The sequence below is a fragment of the Papio anubis genome, unplaced genomic scaffold (assembly GCF_008728515.1).
Source record: "Papio anubis isolate 15944 unplaced genomic scaffold, Panubis1.0 scaffold286, whole genome shotgun sequence".
Taxonomy (NCBI): domain Eukaryota; kingdom Metazoa; phylum Chordata; class Mammalia; order Primates; family Cercopithecidae; genus Papio; species Papio anubis.
Window position 1 is genome coordinate 81428 of NW_022162955.1, and position 19424 is coordinate 100851.

A 19424-nucleotide genomic window follows, 5' to 3' on the forward strand; every position below is an offset into this window, starting at 1 on the left:
AGACATGATGGGCAAGAAAACCACAGCAGTGATGCCATGTTCTCAGTGCATGGTATCAGGGCTATGAGCTGCATGCACAGCTTGTTTCTGGTGACGACCGCACAGCTAGGGTGGTCTCTAATGTGAGGTTACTACTGTTCCCTTGGGAGTCACTAAGCATCTTCAGGGGAGGTTCTCAACACTCTGCAGATACCCCATTTCACAACATACATTGCCCCCTAACTTGAGTGTTCTTGTCTGTACCCATTACCATTGTGGTTTGTCAAACAGCAATTTTCTGTTCCCGTCATTTCTTCCACATCAGTCAGAATGAATATAGGGAAGAGCTCTCCCTCCTACCACTGACATGTTTACCCAATTATTTATATACTATAAACACATCGCTATTAATTCATTCTGTGGACTATATAACTCATTACAGTCATTATTTATTTTCTTTCTCAAATTGTCCCAGATTTGGCAATTGGAAGCTCCTTTATGTTGCTCCCGTGTTCTTTCGACAAGCCCTGTCCTTTTTTCCAGCAATTCTTTACTTTCTGGCACAAGATATTCTAGGTTCATCTCGTACTTTCCCGGCCCTGGTGCTGGAATCAGCCAGGAGCCTTGGTTTCTTTTGTCAGAGAATGGCATCAGAACTGCGGCCTTGGGTGCCAGGGGTCTCTGCGTCTAGGCCCCAGAATAGCAGAGTTCTGACCCAGAGCCACCCCTGTGATGCCACAGTGCTTCAAGTTATGTCTACTTTAGTAGATCTGTTAATTAACAGAAAGAGTTGGGTTTTGTTCTTTTTTTAAAAAAAGCACTTAGTCTATATAACCAAAGCATGATATATAAATTCATTTAAATTATTATACCTTAATGCCCCTCCTTCCTATCCTGATTTTTTTTGTTAATAAGCACAATTATAATAAGCTGCTTTTTAGTATTGCATTGTTACATATGGTAATACTTTTACATTGCCCAATATGTCTCTAATAAAAATAACTTATTTTGAAACGACTTCTCGGCAAACACTGGTGACTACTCTGGTTAAGCAACTAAGCCAGATCATTAGGCGAAGGCTAAATGAATTAGGAAGAAGCAAGACAGGGTAACATAAGTACAGTGTGAAGGTGGGATGTATTCCCAAAAACTTGCCTCGGCTTTCCCGAGCTCAGTCAAGGGTTTTTGTTGTAGTTGTTAAACTAAGAGGGATTGTTCCGAGAGGGAATGGTATACATGTGGTAATGGCATGGAAAATACACCTGGCACTCTTCTAACACAAAGGAGGTAAAAGCTAGGCTTAACTCTATGTAATAACAGCTGGGCAATCTGTCCTGCATTCTTTTTTTTAATAGTGGTAAAATATATACAGCATAAAATTAATTATCATCTTAACCATTTTAAAGCACACAGCTCAGTGATGTTAAGTATATTCACACTGTGTGAACCAAACAGGTGTGGTTCATCACTTCAATCTTTAGAACTTTTTCATCTTGCAAAACTGAAACTCCATACTCATTAAACAACTCCCTCTATCCTGAATTCTTTACTAACCAATCCAAGGGAGAGTCACCCTCTTCTCTTATAAGCCCTTGGCCAACATTTTGCCATAACCTTCATGATTGAGCCATGTAGACACCTCATCCCACTAAACCAGTCTCTGGAACTCAGTCTCCTGAGCAGCCAGAACTCCCTATGTAATTCTGGGATATCCCAACGCCAACCTTGATTTGGTAACTAAAGCTACCAACACTCTGTATCCACACTGGGCTGACATATCTAGGCTTGGTAAGTGAAGTATAAAGAAGTCTATGAAAGGTTTTCTCTCCGTTCCTTTAGTTCTGAGGCCGTAGACCCCTGTTCTGTTTTGATGACTTTCTCAAGTAAATCAAAAAGACACACTTTAACTTAGAGACTGTAAATTGAGCAACCTTGTGTTCAGTCTGTTTCCTATGGAAAAATACATATTTGATGAGCCAACAATATGTCTCCCACCTCCAATGAAGAGATGTGGTAAGAGGAGAAAGTAAAGTGATGACAAAGCTCTGGCCAGTGTGCCGAGTCTTTCCTCACTTTTCCAAAGTGACCTTAACACAGTTGTTTCAACAACTAGTTTCTAAACAGATTTGAAGTGATGAACACAAAACTGTCAAATGTCTTAAAGTTTGTCACTTTGGTGACCTGAAAGGACACTGGCAGGAAATTCTAACTCCAAGAATTTCAGAGTGACAAGGCATTTTAGCTGATCATGTACTTCTCTGGATATGAGGATCCATTTGTGGGAAGATTCTCTCTTGGCTCTTTCAAGGTTGGAGGGAGAATCAAAAGAAACCATGGTTGTCAAAACACTTTGTAAGACTAAACAAGTGAAAGGGATTATAAGCAAGGAGGCAAATGAGGTTCTTAAACGTGCACTGGCCCAGAAATGAGAAGGAGGAGCATCAAGATGTAATGCCACCACTGCCTGGCCGTGGCACTTGGCTATGTCACTTGACACCCAGGGTGTCTCACTTGTTAAATGGTGACTCAAACTCCCTCCTTGGCTGCCTCACAACTTTGTGTTAAGAAGCAAATAGCTATTTGTGGAGTGAGGAGTACCAGAAGGAGTAACATATGAGGTATGGCATTATCATTTTCTGTTCAGACTAACTCCATAAGAGCCACATTTCTTGTCTACATCCAAGCTTCCTCCACTTTGCAAGTGTCCTTCTAGGCTGCTCCACATTACATTTATAAGGGCTTGCTTTGATACATGCATTAGAAGACCTATTAATCAAAAGGCAGAGTGAGAATGTCTATTATTTAGTTATTAAAAAGAAAAAGACTATGAAAACTGCAAATGTGAATACAGGTTGAGCATCCCTAATGTGAAAATCCAAAACTGAAATGCTCCAAAATCTGAAACTTTTTGAGCACTCACGTGACACTCAAAAAAAAAAAAAAAAATGTTCACTGGAGTATTTTGGATCTTTGGATTAGGGATGCCCACCCTGTGCTATCATGAAAACACTTCTCAATTATTTCTTATATTTGACCTCCACTTCCTTTTATGTAGCTTTAATCTCTTCCTCTCTAACTCCTTCCCAACTCAGAAATATACACAAACCTCATTCATTTCTATTTAAAGTAAAACCAGCAAGAAAGGTAACTCCCTCAATCTCGCTTTCTCTCCTAACGCACCCTTCTCCCACTCCTTCTTTTCATAGGCAAGAGCTTCAAAAAAGAACTGATGCTCACTCTCCCTACTTCCCCACCTCCCATTGATCTTTAGCCCTGCAGCCTGACTCCTGCCTCAACTTCCCTGAAATCTTACGAGCTAAAGGTCTCCAATGACCTAACTATGAAATGCAAAGGATACTTTTTCACCCGTATCCATGAAGACCTCTTTGCCACACCTGGCTCTGCTGACTGCATTCCAGAATTTGCCCCTCCCCCAAGTCCCTTGCCTGTCCTGTGGCCACCAACTCATAAAGTCTTCCTCTCTCACACATCTATGTAGCTCTTGTTTGAACTGCCATTGTCTCAGCCATCCTTCAATGTTCTGTGTTCCCAAAGGTTCCTTCCTCCATTCTCTTCTCTTTTGGTATGGCTCTCTGGGAAATACAGGTGTGGTTTATCACTTCAACGACTACGTGCATGCTAAAGACTTCCAGTCTACAGATGCAGCTTGTTGCTGACTATGCATATCATGCCCTTATTTATTATCGCTTTCAGTAATTTTTATTTTATTATAGCTTTCAAACTCAGCATTATAAAGTCGTTACTTAGGAAACCATGGGATGAGTTAGAGGATAACTATGAAGGAAGAGCACTTTTTGAAGAAAACACAAAATTCCATGAGCAGGGACATACACAGTAAAAAAGGATATGGAAAACAAATGCCTTAAGATACTCAGAAGTTATTTTCAACTTCATCTCCATTCTGCAACCTCTTCTGTACACTCCGTGAGTAGAATCCTAAGACAAACTACCAAACCCATGAGTATAAAGAACACATGCAGAGCTGAAATTTCAAATGCAAAATCCAAACTGCTAAGGATCTGCTGTATAATCTTAAAAGTTTAATAAACCTCTAAGGATGGATGAAAAGTGCTTTCTCATGTACTAAAACAGCTTTAACAGAGCTGCCTTAATAACTCACAAAAAACAACCTTCATGTTCAAAGAGAGAATCTGTTAATTCTAAATGATCTGGAAAGGAACAAAAATTAACCAAGTATGATATCACAGAAAAATATCTAATGGAAGAGGAAAATATCGTGATATATTAAGTTTTAAAAAGTAGATTACTGAACAGTATATGTAATATGATCCCAATTAAGAAAAAAATTTAATATCTCTACATATGAAGAGAAAAACAATGCACACAAAAATAATTAGGATTATAGTAATACATATTTCATTCTCTTTGTGCTTTCTATAGCTCTGAATTTTCTACAATGAACACTTCTTAAAATGTATTTTTAAATCAAGATTATGCAAAAAATGTAAGAAAGAAACAATCATAATACAATATTTGATGAAAAAGTCTATTATGGTTACAACTGTATCAAGAAGCACATGCCTAGGAAAAAGACTGGAAGGAAATACACCAAAATTCTGTGTTCAAGTGGCCATCATTATGGTTGATGTTTGTCCTTTCCTCCATTTTCCCCAATGTCTGGCAGTGTGATTTACTATTTTATAATAAAAATAACTGCCAAAAATATTTAAAGACAAAAAAGACTGGAAACGGAGTTGTGCCCCAAAGTTGAATTTTGTTTTGCTTTCATGTAACAGTGCCACCTATTCACTGAGTCCCTGAGCAGCCACCGTTTCTCCTTCCCTGATTTATAAAATGGGCACTCTACTTGCCTAGGCGTCTCCTGACCTCACTGGTTTGTCAAACACAATGCACTATGCAAATATCAGTATTCTACTCCTTCAAGGGTTGGACTGTTCCCCCCTCTTCCCCCAGGAATGCCCACGACCCTTCCTGACCTGTTCACAGTAGATGCTCCACGCTGTCTGGGTGCCTGTTGTGTATCACATGATGCGAAGTGAAGGCTGCTTGTTGCCATATCTGAGTGAGAAGATCTGTTAATTAAAAAGGCAGAGTGAGGATTTTTATTTCCTTGTCCTGTGAGAAAAATCTATACCAGTGCAATTACACAACACAAGCCTTCCAATTATTTTTATACATTTATCAATTTTAAAAATCAAGTAACAAAAATCTACTGTGTGTGTCAAACATTCCTGAAATACAGCCCTAATAACCTTATTTTTTCATTCTAGTACACAGAAAATAAGTTAACTGAAATTACTCCACAGCTCTCCACCCAAAGATAGGATTGTATCTTATATATGTCCTTCCAGTTTTTTTTCCCAAGTAAATCTTACATATTTTAATAAAACTTTATTAAAGCTATGTATTACAATGGGTTATCATATACAGTTATCATGGATTACATACAGGAATTATTCTGAATTTTTTCTTCTCAATAAATCCAGAGTTGCTTTATCATAGCATCTGCAACATTCTGCTGACTGGAAATACGATAATTTGTTACCAGTACCTCATTTTCAGGCATGTAGGTTACTCCCAAAGTTTTGGCATTACAAACTACTGTAATAAGCCCCTTTACTCACTTGCCTAATTATTTCCTAAAAATACATTCCTGAAGGCAAGGGTGCTTATTTTGTAAAGTACTTTATTTTTAATAAACTGTCTAATTTCCCATTAAATACACACCACAGAAAGCTGAAGTAACATAAAGAAGGTGAAGACCAATCTGCCTTGCAGAATCTTAGGCCAGTTTATTGACCCAAAGATACCTCACAGACACACCATGGGGGCAGGACCACTCAGAGAAGGAAACTTCCAGAAAGAATTTAAGAGTAAGTCCTGCCCTGTATTACAATAGAATTGCCAATCTCCTTCCAGTTCCACTCACCTTAACAGTACACATCTCACAGAGAAGAGCCAGAGTCATTAAAAAAAAAGGAAGAGTCATTAAAAAAGAGGAGAAGTTGTGTGTGTGTGTGTGTGTGTGTGTTGTTTTGTTTTTAATTCTAAGATGTACAATGGGTGCAATGGTTCACGCCTGTAATCTCAGCATTTTGGGAGGCCAAGGCAGGTGTATCACCTGAGGTCAGGAGTTCGAGACCAGCCTGACCAACATGGTGAAACTCCGTCTCTACTAAACATACAAAAATTAGCCAGGTCTGGTGGTGCATGCCTGTAATCTCAGCTACTCGGGAGGCTGAGGCAGGAGAATCGCTTGAACCTAGGAGGCGGAGGTTGCGGTGAGCCAAGATCGCACCGTTGCACTCCAGCCTGGGTGACAAGAGTGAAACTCCATCTCAAAAATAAATAAATAAGTACAGTGCCCTCAATTAAGTGGAGTTCCCCCCACCCCCCCATTTGGAAGTTCAGACTTTCCAATGCACTCTAATATTTTAGACTAGATATTCATTTTTATCTTGGACATATCAAGTTCCCTAAATTTTACACATCATGTAGGGGAAGATTGAAGTTGTTCTAATAAGGTTCTTTAGGTGTGGGTGGTGGGAGGGAAGAAAACTCCACAGGTAAGGGGAAATGTCACTAGAAGACAAGTTATTTCCATCACAAAAACTTGTTATTATGAGAATACAGGTACCACTTCCGTAAATAAGACTCTGGGCAGTGACCATCAGCTCCGTTTACAAGCAGGGAAAGAGGAAGTGACTGACTGAAAAGGCTATCTACCCATTTGGCAAGAGTGCTTGCCCATTTGTTCACTTACAGACTCATTTTCAAGGACTAGAAACACACAGTCTCTGAAATGTACTGTTAAAATATCCCCTTTTCACATTTGCCTTTAGCTTTAATAAAAGTCTCCCCAATATTGAAATTTTTGCTTAGTCATAACTGTCACTCTTTTCTTTAACATCTCTGATTTTGAGGGCATACTTAGAAAAACCTTCCCTCTACAAAGATTATATAACATACTTTTACCTGTGTTTTACTTTTCAATATGTAATTTGTTTATTCGTTTATAATTTAAATAGATGGTACAAGATAGTGCTGTGTAATTTTTTTCCCTAATCTTTTGCCATGTTTCCCAAGATTGTTTTTAAAAAAACCACATCTTTTACCCCAATGATTTGACATGCCATAACACACTAGATATAAACATAAATTTGTTGTGCCAGGTAAATATTATATATTTCAAAGTGCTAAAATAATTGGGACTGGGAACGGTGGCCCACGCCTATAATCCCAGCACTTTGGGAGGTTGAGGCAGGCAGATTACTTGAGGTCAGGAGTTTGAGAACAGCCTGGCCAACATGGTGAAACCCTATCTCTAATAAAAATACAAAAATTAGCCAGGCATGGTGGCGGGTGCTTGTAATCCCAGCTACTCGGGAGGCTGAGACAGGAGAATCACTTGAACCTGAGAGGCAGAGGTTGCAGTGAGCCAAGATTGTGCTACTGCACTCCAGCCTGGGTGACAAGAGTGAAACTCTATCTCAAAAAATAAAAATAGTAATAATGAATTGGGAGGCCATTCAGCAAAGATGGTTCCTATACAAGCAAATGGAAACTCAACTCAATATAAACATTGAAAACGAAACTTAAGCTAAGCCAATCAGACACCACCAACTCACCTCTAACTAGGAACCTCCCACTTGTTCCAGTGAAATATTTTATTTGTCTTGCTTCTTTAAATACTTCATAAGTTTCCCCCTCCCACTTCTTAGGAAGAACACTGAACTGCTTGTGTTCTAATGATATTCAGTTCAGGAATCACTCAGTGCTCAAACCAACTAGCTAAAATATTACTGTGCCTAAATTAATCTGTTAACAAAAGCTAAAATTATTGTATCTTTACCTGACACAACAGACTTGAATTTACCAGAATATAATAATTATTAATAAAATAATGTTACATTTTATTCCTCTTTTCTAAGGTATAAAGGTTTAGATTCTTCTAGTCCTTTATGTTTGTATACACATATACATGAAGTCACAGAAATTCTATAGTATTTCTAGATTTATGTTAATATCACAATAAGCATATCATGCCACAAACTAATTTTTTATTAAACAGGATATTTTTAGATATAGACCTAACTCATTTATTGAAAGTATTATCTAGTGTTTTAAGAATGCATTTTCTCATTTTGTTAATAAGAAATGCTTCAAATACATAAAGTAGAGAAAATAATACTGCAAACACACAAGTATAATCTAGAATCCATTTTGTGTATAGTCTGAGCTACATTTAATTCTTTCCTGCATGGATAAGCAAGAAATAACTCATCTACTTGTTATAACAGCTTGGAAACTAGGCAAAAGGAAGACTGCGTGTCCTCTCAAGGTCATCTTGGAGCACTGTCCGACAGGCCCACCCAAGGAACATTTAATTCCCTAGGGGGTATATATTTTGTTTGGCTTGCTATTTACTATTAAAACCTACACTCTGTAAAATTATGTTAACTTGTAGATTTTTTAATCTGGTAGATATGCAAATAATTTCTGTGTGGTAAGATTATGGTTTTATTACTTTGCTGGAGGTTAACCAGTTTAGTGCATAACAAACCTTATTTCAACACTTATTCTTTCCTCAGTTCTCCAAATGTTGTTACCAGTTTTACCATCTTGCTTGATTTCCTCATTGACATGTGTTGATTCCATAATTATGATACTTTGACATACTGGATTATTCTGCTGTCTCTTACACACAGCAATTTTCCATATGTGTGCAGGTCTGTTTTTGGGCATTCTTTTGTTCCATCACATATTTGCCTCTCTCTGCACTAGTCACACCATTTTTATTATCATGGCTTTCTGAGACCTGTAAGCCAATTGGGGCAAGTTCTCTACTTTATTAAATACTCTTTTTGTCAGATTGCTATTATCACACCTACATTCTTGTTTATGAATTTCAGAGTTAGTCATTATAACATTACAAGCAAGTCTTGCTGGAGTTTTGACTGAGAATTCATTACGTTATTAGGAAATCTACAGAGAATTGTTGTCTTTATAACATTGCATCTTCACATCTTTACATATTTATTCAGGTCTTCTCTTATTTCCTTCAATAAAGGCTTTTAATATCTGAACACTGTACTGATATGCATGTACCCTTGCCAAAGAGCCATGCTAAATCTTTATACTGGAGGCTACGAAAAGTAACACACTGAACTTCAATTACACCTATTAGTACATTGGAATATATGCCCTTATTTTGTCTTAACGGCTCTAACTTTTAAGTTTTTAAACAGCTTTATTGAGACATAATTCACAGATCATAGAATTCACCCAATTAATGTTTATAATCAATGGTTTTTAGTATATTCAGAGACTATCACCACAATCTAATTTTATAACATTTTGTCACCCAAATGTATCCATCTATTAGCAGTCACTCCTCATTCTCCACTCCACCTCCTCTAGTCCTAAACAACCACTAATCTACTTTCTCTGTCTACAGATTTGCCTATTCTGGACATTTCATATCAATGGAATCATAAAACGTGTGGTCTTTATGCTTGGCTTTTTCAGTTAGCATGTTTTCAAGATTCATTCATGTGGTAGCATGCAACAGTACTTCACTCCTTTTCATTGCCTAATATTATCCCATTGCATAGATATATCACATTTTGTTAATCATTTGTTGATAATATATTAATTATTTGTGGCCATAATGAATAATGCTGTTATGAACATTCATGTACAAGTTCTTGGTCAGGCACGGTGGCTCACTCCTGTAATCCCAGCAGGACTTTGGGAGGCCGAGGCGGGCAGATCACTTGAGGTCAGAAGTTCAAGACCTGCCTGGCCAACATGGCAAAACTCCATCTCTACTAAAAATACAAAAATTAGCCGGGCATGGTGGTGTGCACCTGTAATCCCAGTTACTTGGGAGGCTGAGGCAGGAGAATTGCTTGAACCCGGGAGACGGAGATTGCAGTGAGCCGAAATCGTGCCACTGCACTCCAGCCTGGGTGACAGAGTGAGACTCCATCTCAGAAAAAAACAAAAACAAAAAACAAAAAACAAGTTATTGTGTGGACATGTATTTTCATTTCTCTTAATTATACATCTAGCATTGCTATGGAATGCTAAATATATGGTATGTGGAATTGCTACATTATGTGGTAACTCTATGTTTGACATTTTGAAGAACTACTAGACTGTTTTCCAAAGTGGTTGTGTGATTTTTCTGTTTTTTTGTTTTTTTGGGTTTTTTTTGTAGAAATGGTGCCTTGCCATCTTACCCAGGCTGGCCTTGAACTCCCAGGCTCAAGCAATCCTCCCACCCCAGCTTCCCAGAGTGCTTGGATTACCAGCATGAGCCACCATGCCCAGCCGGCTATATGATTTTATATTCCCACCAATAATGTACTAGAGTCCCAATTTCTCAACAGTTTGGCCAGTATTTGTTTTTGTCCATGAGATATGGTGGTATCTCATTGTAGTTTTTGGTGTGCATTTGCTTATTGACTAATAATGTTGAGAATCTTTTTAGGCACTTAATGGCCAACTGTATATCTTCTTTGGAGTAATGTCTGTTCAGATTATTTTCCCATATTTAATTGAGTTACTTATCTTTTTATTTTCCCTTGAATACTGCTCTAATTTTAATCACTAGGTAGAACTATTTGCGAGTGTAAAGCTTACAGCTATCTTTGTTTATACTTTTTCTCTCAATCAAATCATAGATAGCAGAGCCAATTCAAATTTAACTTCCCCAATGAATCCAACACAACATGCTATGTTCCTGCACAATGAGATAAAAGCTAGCCCATATTTTAAAATAAAATAAAATTTCAAAAATGAATAAAAATATGTCCTTCAAGTTTTTCCATCAACATTAAAATTTCCCCTTAGGGAAGAAAAGGAATGAGTGTGGATAGGCCAACTGATATGCTCTGGAAGCCACCATGTTTGTAATCTACAGTCGAAATGGTATCCACCAAGCCAGTGCAGCCCTCTCAACTCCTGCAGAGACCTTGGCACATCTCACCAGGAGCTCCCCCTAGTCACCCCTACCAGGGTTGGTGCTTGAGCTCATCACTGGGATACTCATGGGCAAGCTAGGGAATCCAGTTCTGCCCAGCTATGTCCCCCCTCCCAAACCTGAACAGGAACCTCAAGGCACCAGGCACTCCTCTGTCCACCTCATCACCTGAAACACAGAGGGCACGTCACAGTAAATAAAAGTCAAGTACATACCCATCTGCTTGTGCGGCAACTGGCTCTTACCCATAAGTGCCACCTACTGGCTTCCAAGTCAAACTGCACAGTCCAATACAAAACCTGCAGACAGAATTGCGCAGGGCTATAGAAGCGAACCCAAAAGACCCTATCCAACATACTTACTCTATAGTTACACCCTTAGAAGAGGTCGAAACAGGGCGGGGGGTGCAGGGGGGAAAACCAATCTAAATGAAAATAAATTCAAAAACAAAAACTAGTAGCCTCTCTAGATGAGAAGAAACCAACATAAAAATTCTGGCACCATGAAAAATCTAAATGTTGTGACATCACCAAAGGGTCACACTAGCTCTCTAGCAACAGACCCTAACCAAATAAAAACTCAGAAATGGCAGATAAATAATTCAGACTATGGGCTGCAAGTAAGCTCAATGAGATCCAAGAGAAGGTTGAAAAACCAACACAATGAAACTATGAAAGTAATCCAAGAAATGAAGAAAGAGACTAATATCCTTTAAAAAACAAAAACAAAACAAAACAAAAACAAAAAACCCCAGAACTTCTGGAAATGAAAAATTCACTTAAGAAATTTCAAAATACTGTTGAAAGTTTTAACAATAGACTGGATAGGCAGAAGAAAGAATTTCAGAGCTTAAAGACCTCCAATTCATATCACCAACTAATAATTTTTTTAAAAAATAGCTTGAAGACCAACCTTTCAAATTAACCCAAACAAAAATAAAGAAAAAAGAATTTTTGAAAATGAACAAAGCACTTCAGACATACAGGATTGTGTAAAGCAACCAAACCTATGGCTTATAGGCATTTCTGAGAAGGAAGAAGAAAAAGTAAGCAACCTGGAAAATATATTTGAGGGAATAATTCAGGAAAATCCCTAATCTTTCTAGAGAGGTGAACATCCAGATACAAGACATTCAGAGAACACCTGCAAGATACTATGCAAGATGAACTTCACCAAGGCATATAGTCATCAGACTATCCAAGGTCAACACTAAAGAAAAAATGTTAAAGGCAACTAGAGAGAAAGGTCAAATCACCTACAAAGGAAAACCCATCTGACTAAGAGCAAACTTCTCAGCAGAAACCCTACAAACCAGAAGAGATTGGGGTCTATTTTTAGCATGCTTAAAGAAAAAAAAATGCCAGCCAAGAATTTCACATCCTGCCAAACTAAGCTTCATCAATGAAGAAGAAATAAAATATTTTCTAGACAAGCAAATACTAAGGGCATCTGTCACCACAAGACCTATCCTACAAGAAATGCTGAAGAGAATTCTAAGCATGGAAATGAAAGGATAATACTCACCATCATAAAAGAACACATAAGTGCAAAGCTCACAGATCTTATAAAACAATTACACAATTGAAACTCCAAAACAACTAGCTAACAACACTATGACAGGAATAAAACCTCACATATCAATACTAACCTAAATGTAAATGACCTAAATGCCCCACTTAAAAGATTCAGAGTAGCAAACTAGTTTTTTTTAAAAAAATACAAGACCTAACCATCTGCTGCCTACAAGTGACCCACCTACTGGCTAAAGATACCTTTAGACTCAAAGTAAAAGGGAGAAAAAAGACATAAAATGAGAATGGAAAATAAAAGTGAGCAGAAGTCACTATTCTCATATCAAGTAAAACAGACTTCAAACCAACTAACAGTAAAAAAAGACAAAGAAGGACATTTTACCTATAATGATAAAGGATTCAATATAACGGGAAGATTTAACTATTCTAAATATATATGCAACCAATACTGGGGCACCCAGATTTATCAAACAAATCCTACTAGACCTAAGAGAATAGACTGATATTAACACAATTATAGTAAGAGACTTCAACACCTCCACTGACATCACTAGACAGATCATCGAGGCAGAAAATCAACAAAAAAACTCAGGACTTAAACTGGGTTACAGACCAAATGGACCTAAGAGACATTTACAGAACATTCTACCAAACAACCACAGAATAAACACTCTTTTCATTTGTGCGTGGAACATTCTCCAGAATCAACCATATACTCAGCCATAAAGCAAGTCTCAATAAAATCAAATAAATAAAAATCATATCGAGTATCTTCTCATATCAGAGTGGGATGAAATTAGAAATCAATTCCAAGAAGAACTCTCAAAACTATACAAGTACATGGAACCTAAACAACTTGCTCCTGAGCAACTCTTGCGTAAACAATGAAATTAAGGCAGAAATAAAAAAATTCTTTTAAATGAATGAAAACAAAGACACAACATACTAAAACCTCTGGTACACAGCAAAAGCAGTGCTAAGAGGAAAGTTTATAGCATTAAACACCTACATCAAAAAGACAGAAAGACCTCAAATTAACAACCTAACATCACAACTCAAGGAACTAGAAAAACAAGAACAAACCAACCCAAAGCTAGCAGAAGAAAAGAACTAACAAAGATCAGAGCCAAACTAAATGAGATTAAAACCAAAAAAAAAAAAAAAAAGGCAAGAAATCAACAAACTGGCCGGGCACAGCGGCTCCTGCCTGTAATCCCAGCACTTTGGGTGGCCCAAGCGGGTGGATCACCTGATGTTAGGAGTTTGAGGCCAGCCTGGCCAACATGATGAAACGCCATCTCCACTAAAAATACAAAAATCAGTGGGGCATGGTGGTGCATGCCTGTAGTCCCAGGTACTTGGGAGCCTGAGGCAGAAGAATTACTTGAACTCAGGGGGCAGAGGTTGCAGTGAGCCAAGATCATGCCACTGTATTCTAGCCTGGGCAACAAAGCAAGACTCCATCTCAAAAAAGAAAAGAATCAACAAACTGAAAAGTCAGTTCTTCAAAAGGATAAACCAATTGGCAGACCATTAGCTAGACTAACCAAGAAAATGAAAGAGAAGATTCAAATAAGCATAATCAGAAATGATAAAGGTGATATTACAACCAATACCACAGAAATACAAATAATAATAAGAGAGCCCTATGAACTCCTTCACGCACACAAACTAGAAAACCTAGAGGAAATGGATAAATTCCTGAAAACATACAAACTCCCAAGATTGAAACAGAAGGAAAAAGAAATCCCAAGCAGACCAATAATAAGTAATGAAATTCAACCAGTAATAAAAAATCTACTGGGGAAAAAAAAAAAAAAAAGCAGCTCAGGACCAGATGCATTCACATCCAAATTTTACCAGACACATAAAGACAAGCTACTACCAATGTTACTGAAACTATTACAAAAAATTTGAGGAGGTGCAGTCACTCCATAACACCTCCTATGAATCCAGTATCACCCTGATACTAAAATCAGACGACACAACAAAAACAGAAAACTACCAACCAATATCCCTGATGAACACAGATGCAAAAATCCTCCACAAAATACTAGCAAACTGAATCCAACATACATCAAAAATATAATTCACCACAATCAAGTGAGCTTTATTCCAGGTATGCAAGGATGGTTCAACATACGCAAATCAATAAACTAAAAACAAAAACCATACGATCATCTCAATAGATACAGAAAAAACAATTGATAAAATCCAACATGCTTTCCTGATAAAAAAACCTTCAACAAACCAGGCATCAAAGGAACATACCTCAAAATAATAAGAGCCATATGTGACAAACCCACAGCCAACATCATATTGAATTGGGAAATGTTGAAAGCATTTCCCCTAAGGATGGAAAAAAATGAGGACACCCACTTTCACCACTTTTATTCAACATAATACTGGAAGTCCAAGCCAAAGGAATCAGACAAGAGAAAGATATAAAAGGCATCCAAATTGGAAAAAAGGAAGTCAAATTATCTTTTTTCATTGATGACATAATCATATACCTAGAAAGCCCCAAAGACTCCTCCCAAAAGACAGAAAACCCCGAAGACTCCTCCAAAAGACTCCTAGACTTGATAAACAACTTCAGTAAAGTCAAGATACAAAATCAATGCACAAAAATCAGTAGCATTTCTATATACCAATTTTATCAAGCCGAGAACCAAATCAAGAACTGAATCCCATTTATGTTAGCCACAACAAAAATCCTAGGAATACATTTAACCAAGGAGGTAAAAGATCTGATGAAAGAAATCACAGATCATACAAACAAATGGAAAAACGTCCCATGCACATGGACTGGAAGAATCAGTATCATTAAAATGACCATATTGGCTGGGCGTGGTGGCTCATGCCTGTAATCCCAGCACTTTGGGAGGCCGAGACAGGCTGATTACTTGAGCTCAGAAGTTTAAGACCAGCCTTGGCAACACGGCAAAACTCTGTCTCTACAAAAAATACGAAAATTATCTGAGCATGGTATCACATGCCTACAGTCCTAGCAACTAAGGAGGCTTAAGTGGAAGGATCACTTGAGTCTGGGAGGCATAGGTTGCAGTGAGCCAAGATCACACCACTGCACTCAGCCCAGGTGACAGAGTGAGACCCTGTCTCAAAAATAAGAAAGTATTTGCAGACTATGCCTCCGACAAAAGACTAACATCCAGAATCTATAAGGAACTCAAACAACTCAATAGGAAAGAAACAACCAACCCCATTAAAAACTGCGCAAAAGGCCTGAACAGATATTTATCAAATAAAGTAATACAAGAGGCCAACAAACATGTAAAAAAAAAATGCTCAACATCACTAATCATCAGAGAAACACAAATTATAACCACAATGAGATATCATCTTATACCAGTCAGAATGGCTATTGTTAAAAAATCAAAACACAGATGTTGGATGTTGGATTACCTGTGGAGAAAGGGGAACACTTGTACACTGTTGGTGGGAACAGACGTTGCTTCAACCTCTATGGAAAACAGTATGAAGATATCTCAAGAAGCTAAAAATAGCACTACCATTCGAGACAGCAATCCCACTACGTGGTATCTACCCAAAGGAAAAGAAATCTTTATATAAAAAAGACACCTGCACTCATACATTTATCACAGCACTATTCACAACAGCAAAGCCATGGAACCAACCTAGGTGTCCATTAATGGTTGAATGGATAAAGAAAATGTGGAATATATACACAATAGAATACTATGTAGCCACAAAAAGGAATGAAATCATCTTTGCAGCAACTTGAATGGCGCTAGAAGCCATTATCCTAGGTGAACTAAGTCAGAAGCAGAAAATCAAATACCACCGGTTCTCACTTCTGAAAGCTAAACAATAGGTACACATGCAAATAAAGATGGAAATAACAGACACTTGGCACTCCAAAAAAGGGGAGGGAGGATGGAGGTAAAGTTTGAAAAATTACCTTTTAGATACAATGTTCAATATTTGGGTGGTGAGTACACTAGAAGCTCAATCCCCACCATCATGCAATATACCCATGTAACAGACATGCACATGTACCTTCAAATCTAAAACTTTAAAAATAAAAAATGGTATCCACTAGAATTATGAAATGCAGGACTCTGACACACCACTGGAAATCTATTGCCTAATATTATTGGCTACATAAAAAACATTTGTCTTTCTTACTTAAAAAAAACTGCTTGCCAGACCAAATTCTACACAACGGTGATTCCTCAAAGAGCTGTTCTCATGGCCAATGATCAGAGGAAAGAGGAGGTGCTGCTGCTGACAATGAGAAAGCAAGAAGAGCCCAAAAATAAAAAGATACTCCCCAAGTATCATTTTACTGCCAACTCCAATCCCATTTTGTCAGGCCTGTCACCAGCGCTTTCAGAATCAAAGGAATATACTTTCAATTTTTTCTCTCCACTCTGGCCCTGTTCCTTAAGAAGGAAAAACTAAACAGCTGAAAAAGGCCAAAGGGCAAGCACCAACAAGGATATAACTGTTCTATGAAACGAGAAACTGGCGAACTGATAAACTAGAAAATCTTCTCCCTAAATAATCTACGCTTAGACTTCTTACAAAGCCTTCCTCAATCAAAACTGTAACCCTTAGTATTATCTGTAGGGTGTGGGTAATCTTTAGAATCTTTGTAGTTTTCTATGGTTTTTTTTTTTTTTTCCAAAATGATAATGCACTATTTTAACAATCATGAAAAAAGTTAAGCACATATTTTGAGTAATTTAAGTCTATATTCATGAAGGGAATATTCAAATATTAATTTAAGGAAGCACCCTCTGATCATCCCTTTTATATCACACAAAACTCAAAATAGTTCTCCTAAGAAATATGCAAGAACAGTATAATGTATTATTTTTAGCCCTCTCCACATGAAGAACTCAGAATACATCACTACTCAATATGTTTCTCATGTTATTTTAGACCTTTTAGAAGTCTTCCAAGCTTTCACTACTTTAAAAAAGTCAGTTCTTGAATGTGGTTTTTCTAATTTTATCTTTTCTATTTCCTGCATTTGATAACATGCTTCAATAGGTCTACTATTATATTCCTGAATTGCTTTCAAACTTATTACTTTATGCACATTTACCATCTCAATTTGGTCCTTAATGCAGCTACCTTTGCTAAAAATTAACTATGATTCATGCCTTATTGAAGGAATCAGCCCTCACAGGAAGCTAAGAAATGGCGCTCTCACAAGTTCTCTAATACCAGCCTTGTTTCCCATCTTTGGCAGATGAGAAAAAAGCAGCACACGAGGGCCATGTAAATGTGATATTTGCCAAGTGTCCCTTAGCTCTATATGGAAAATGGAGAATGACAAGCTCATTCAAACAGATGGATTCATAACTGTTTGAACAGCTTCTCTCAAAAGGTACTTCCCTTTATCATGTGTTCTACATTTGTATCAGAAACTGGGATTAAAATAGAGAATGCAAGGCAAAAAAAAAAAATCTCTGCAAAACAATGAAACTGGGAAAGAGAGCAGTGAATGGACCATAATTTTAAAAGATAACGCTCTAAGTGGACAACTTATATTTAGTAAACTAAAATTTAATTTTTATCCATAAACATTTAGGAATGCCATATTCCAGGCATAGTATCAGATGTTAAAACACACAAAATAATAGCATGCCTGCTCTCAAAGATGATACCTGAGTGAGAATAAATTATAAATTCCTGAATCTGAATCCAAAAAATCTAACTGAATAAAAACAGGATAAAAGAGATGTGACTTAACAACATGGTAAAAAGTTGTGAATTATTTTAAATGAATTTATGAACACAACAGAACATGAATACTGATACAACTTAAGTTGTATTAAGAAAACTATAGCATCTAGAATGAGGAAAATAGCATCTTTCCTAAGTTTCTTTTAATAAACTCTTTTTTTTTTTTTTTCCGGAGACAGAGTCTAGTTCTGTTGCCCAGGCTGGGGCGCAGTAGTGGGACCTCAGCACACTGTGACCTCTGCCTCACAGGTTCAAGCAATTCTCCTGTCTCAGCCTCCCAAGTACCTGGGACTACAGGCACACGCCACCACCATGCCTGGCTAATTTTTGTATTTTTAGTAGAAACAGGGTTTCATTACATTGGTCTGGCTGGTCTCGAACTCGTGACCTCAGGTGATCCACCTGCCTCGACCTCCCAAAGTGCTGGGATTACAGGCATGAGCCACCGCACCCAGCCTAATTAACTCTGACTTAAAAATATAATTATCTCTTAATCAAGAGTACAAACTTCATAAAGGCAGGATTGTATCGCAGCACCTAGTACAGTGTCTTCCAGGTAATGATCTTCAATAACACTGTGCTGGTTGACTGAATAAATAAAGGAGCAAATGAAGGATAACATCATTCTCCTCTAGTCAGACCAGTCACACCTGGCCTACCTGATATTCTAGACATACTCTTTTAAGAATATCAACAACAGGAAATGCAGGCCAGGCACGGTGGCTCATGTCTGTAATCCCAGCACTTTGGGAGGCCAAGGCAGGCAGATCACTTGAATCCAGGAGTTTGAGACCAGCCTGGGCAACAAAGGGAGACCCCATCTCTACAAAAAATACGAAAAATTAGCCAGACATGGTAGTGCATGCCTATAGTCCCAGCTACTCGGGCAGCTGAAGCAGGAGGATCGCTTGAGACAGGGAGGTTGATTGAGGCTGCAGTGAGCTATGATCACATCACTACACTCCAACCTGGGTGACAGAGGAAGACCCTATCTCAAAAAAAAAAAAAAAAAAAAGAAAGAAAGAAAGAAGAATTGGAAGACAGCAGAGAAAAAGAAAGGATACGAAAGCTTCATTCACTAGAAAGCTTTTGGTTCACCTTCTAGACCACCTTCTCTGGAGCAAAATCCTACTCTCAAATGACTCAGAAAATACATAATAATGTGTATACATAGAGTAATAAAA

At 37.7% G+C, this 19424-nt stretch overlaps 1 protein-coding gene across 3 annotated transcripts in view; it reads right to left on the bottom strand.

The window, feature by feature from the left end:
* Nucleotides 1-19424, bottom strand: part of LOC116268534 (tetratricopeptide repeat protein 39B) — an 88130-nt gene that overhangs the window by 60053 nt on the left and 8653 nt on the right. The window contains exons 1-2 of one of the 3 annotated variants that reach the window (XM_031661887.1): nucleotides 11332-11685; nucleotides 4959-5054 (exon numbers count right to left, since the gene is read on the bottom strand). In XM_031661887.1, coding sequence (XP_031517747.1) covers nucleotides 4959-5038 — 80 coding nt within the window. In that variant the 5' untranslated portion in view covers nucleotides 5039-5054; nucleotides 11332-11685. Of the gene's footprint in view, nucleotides 1-4958; nucleotides 5055-11184; nucleotides 11279-11331; nucleotides 11686-19424 lie in introns of those variants that run through there. The other 2 variants (XM_031661888.1, XM_031661886.1) reach the window with 2 other exon arrangements.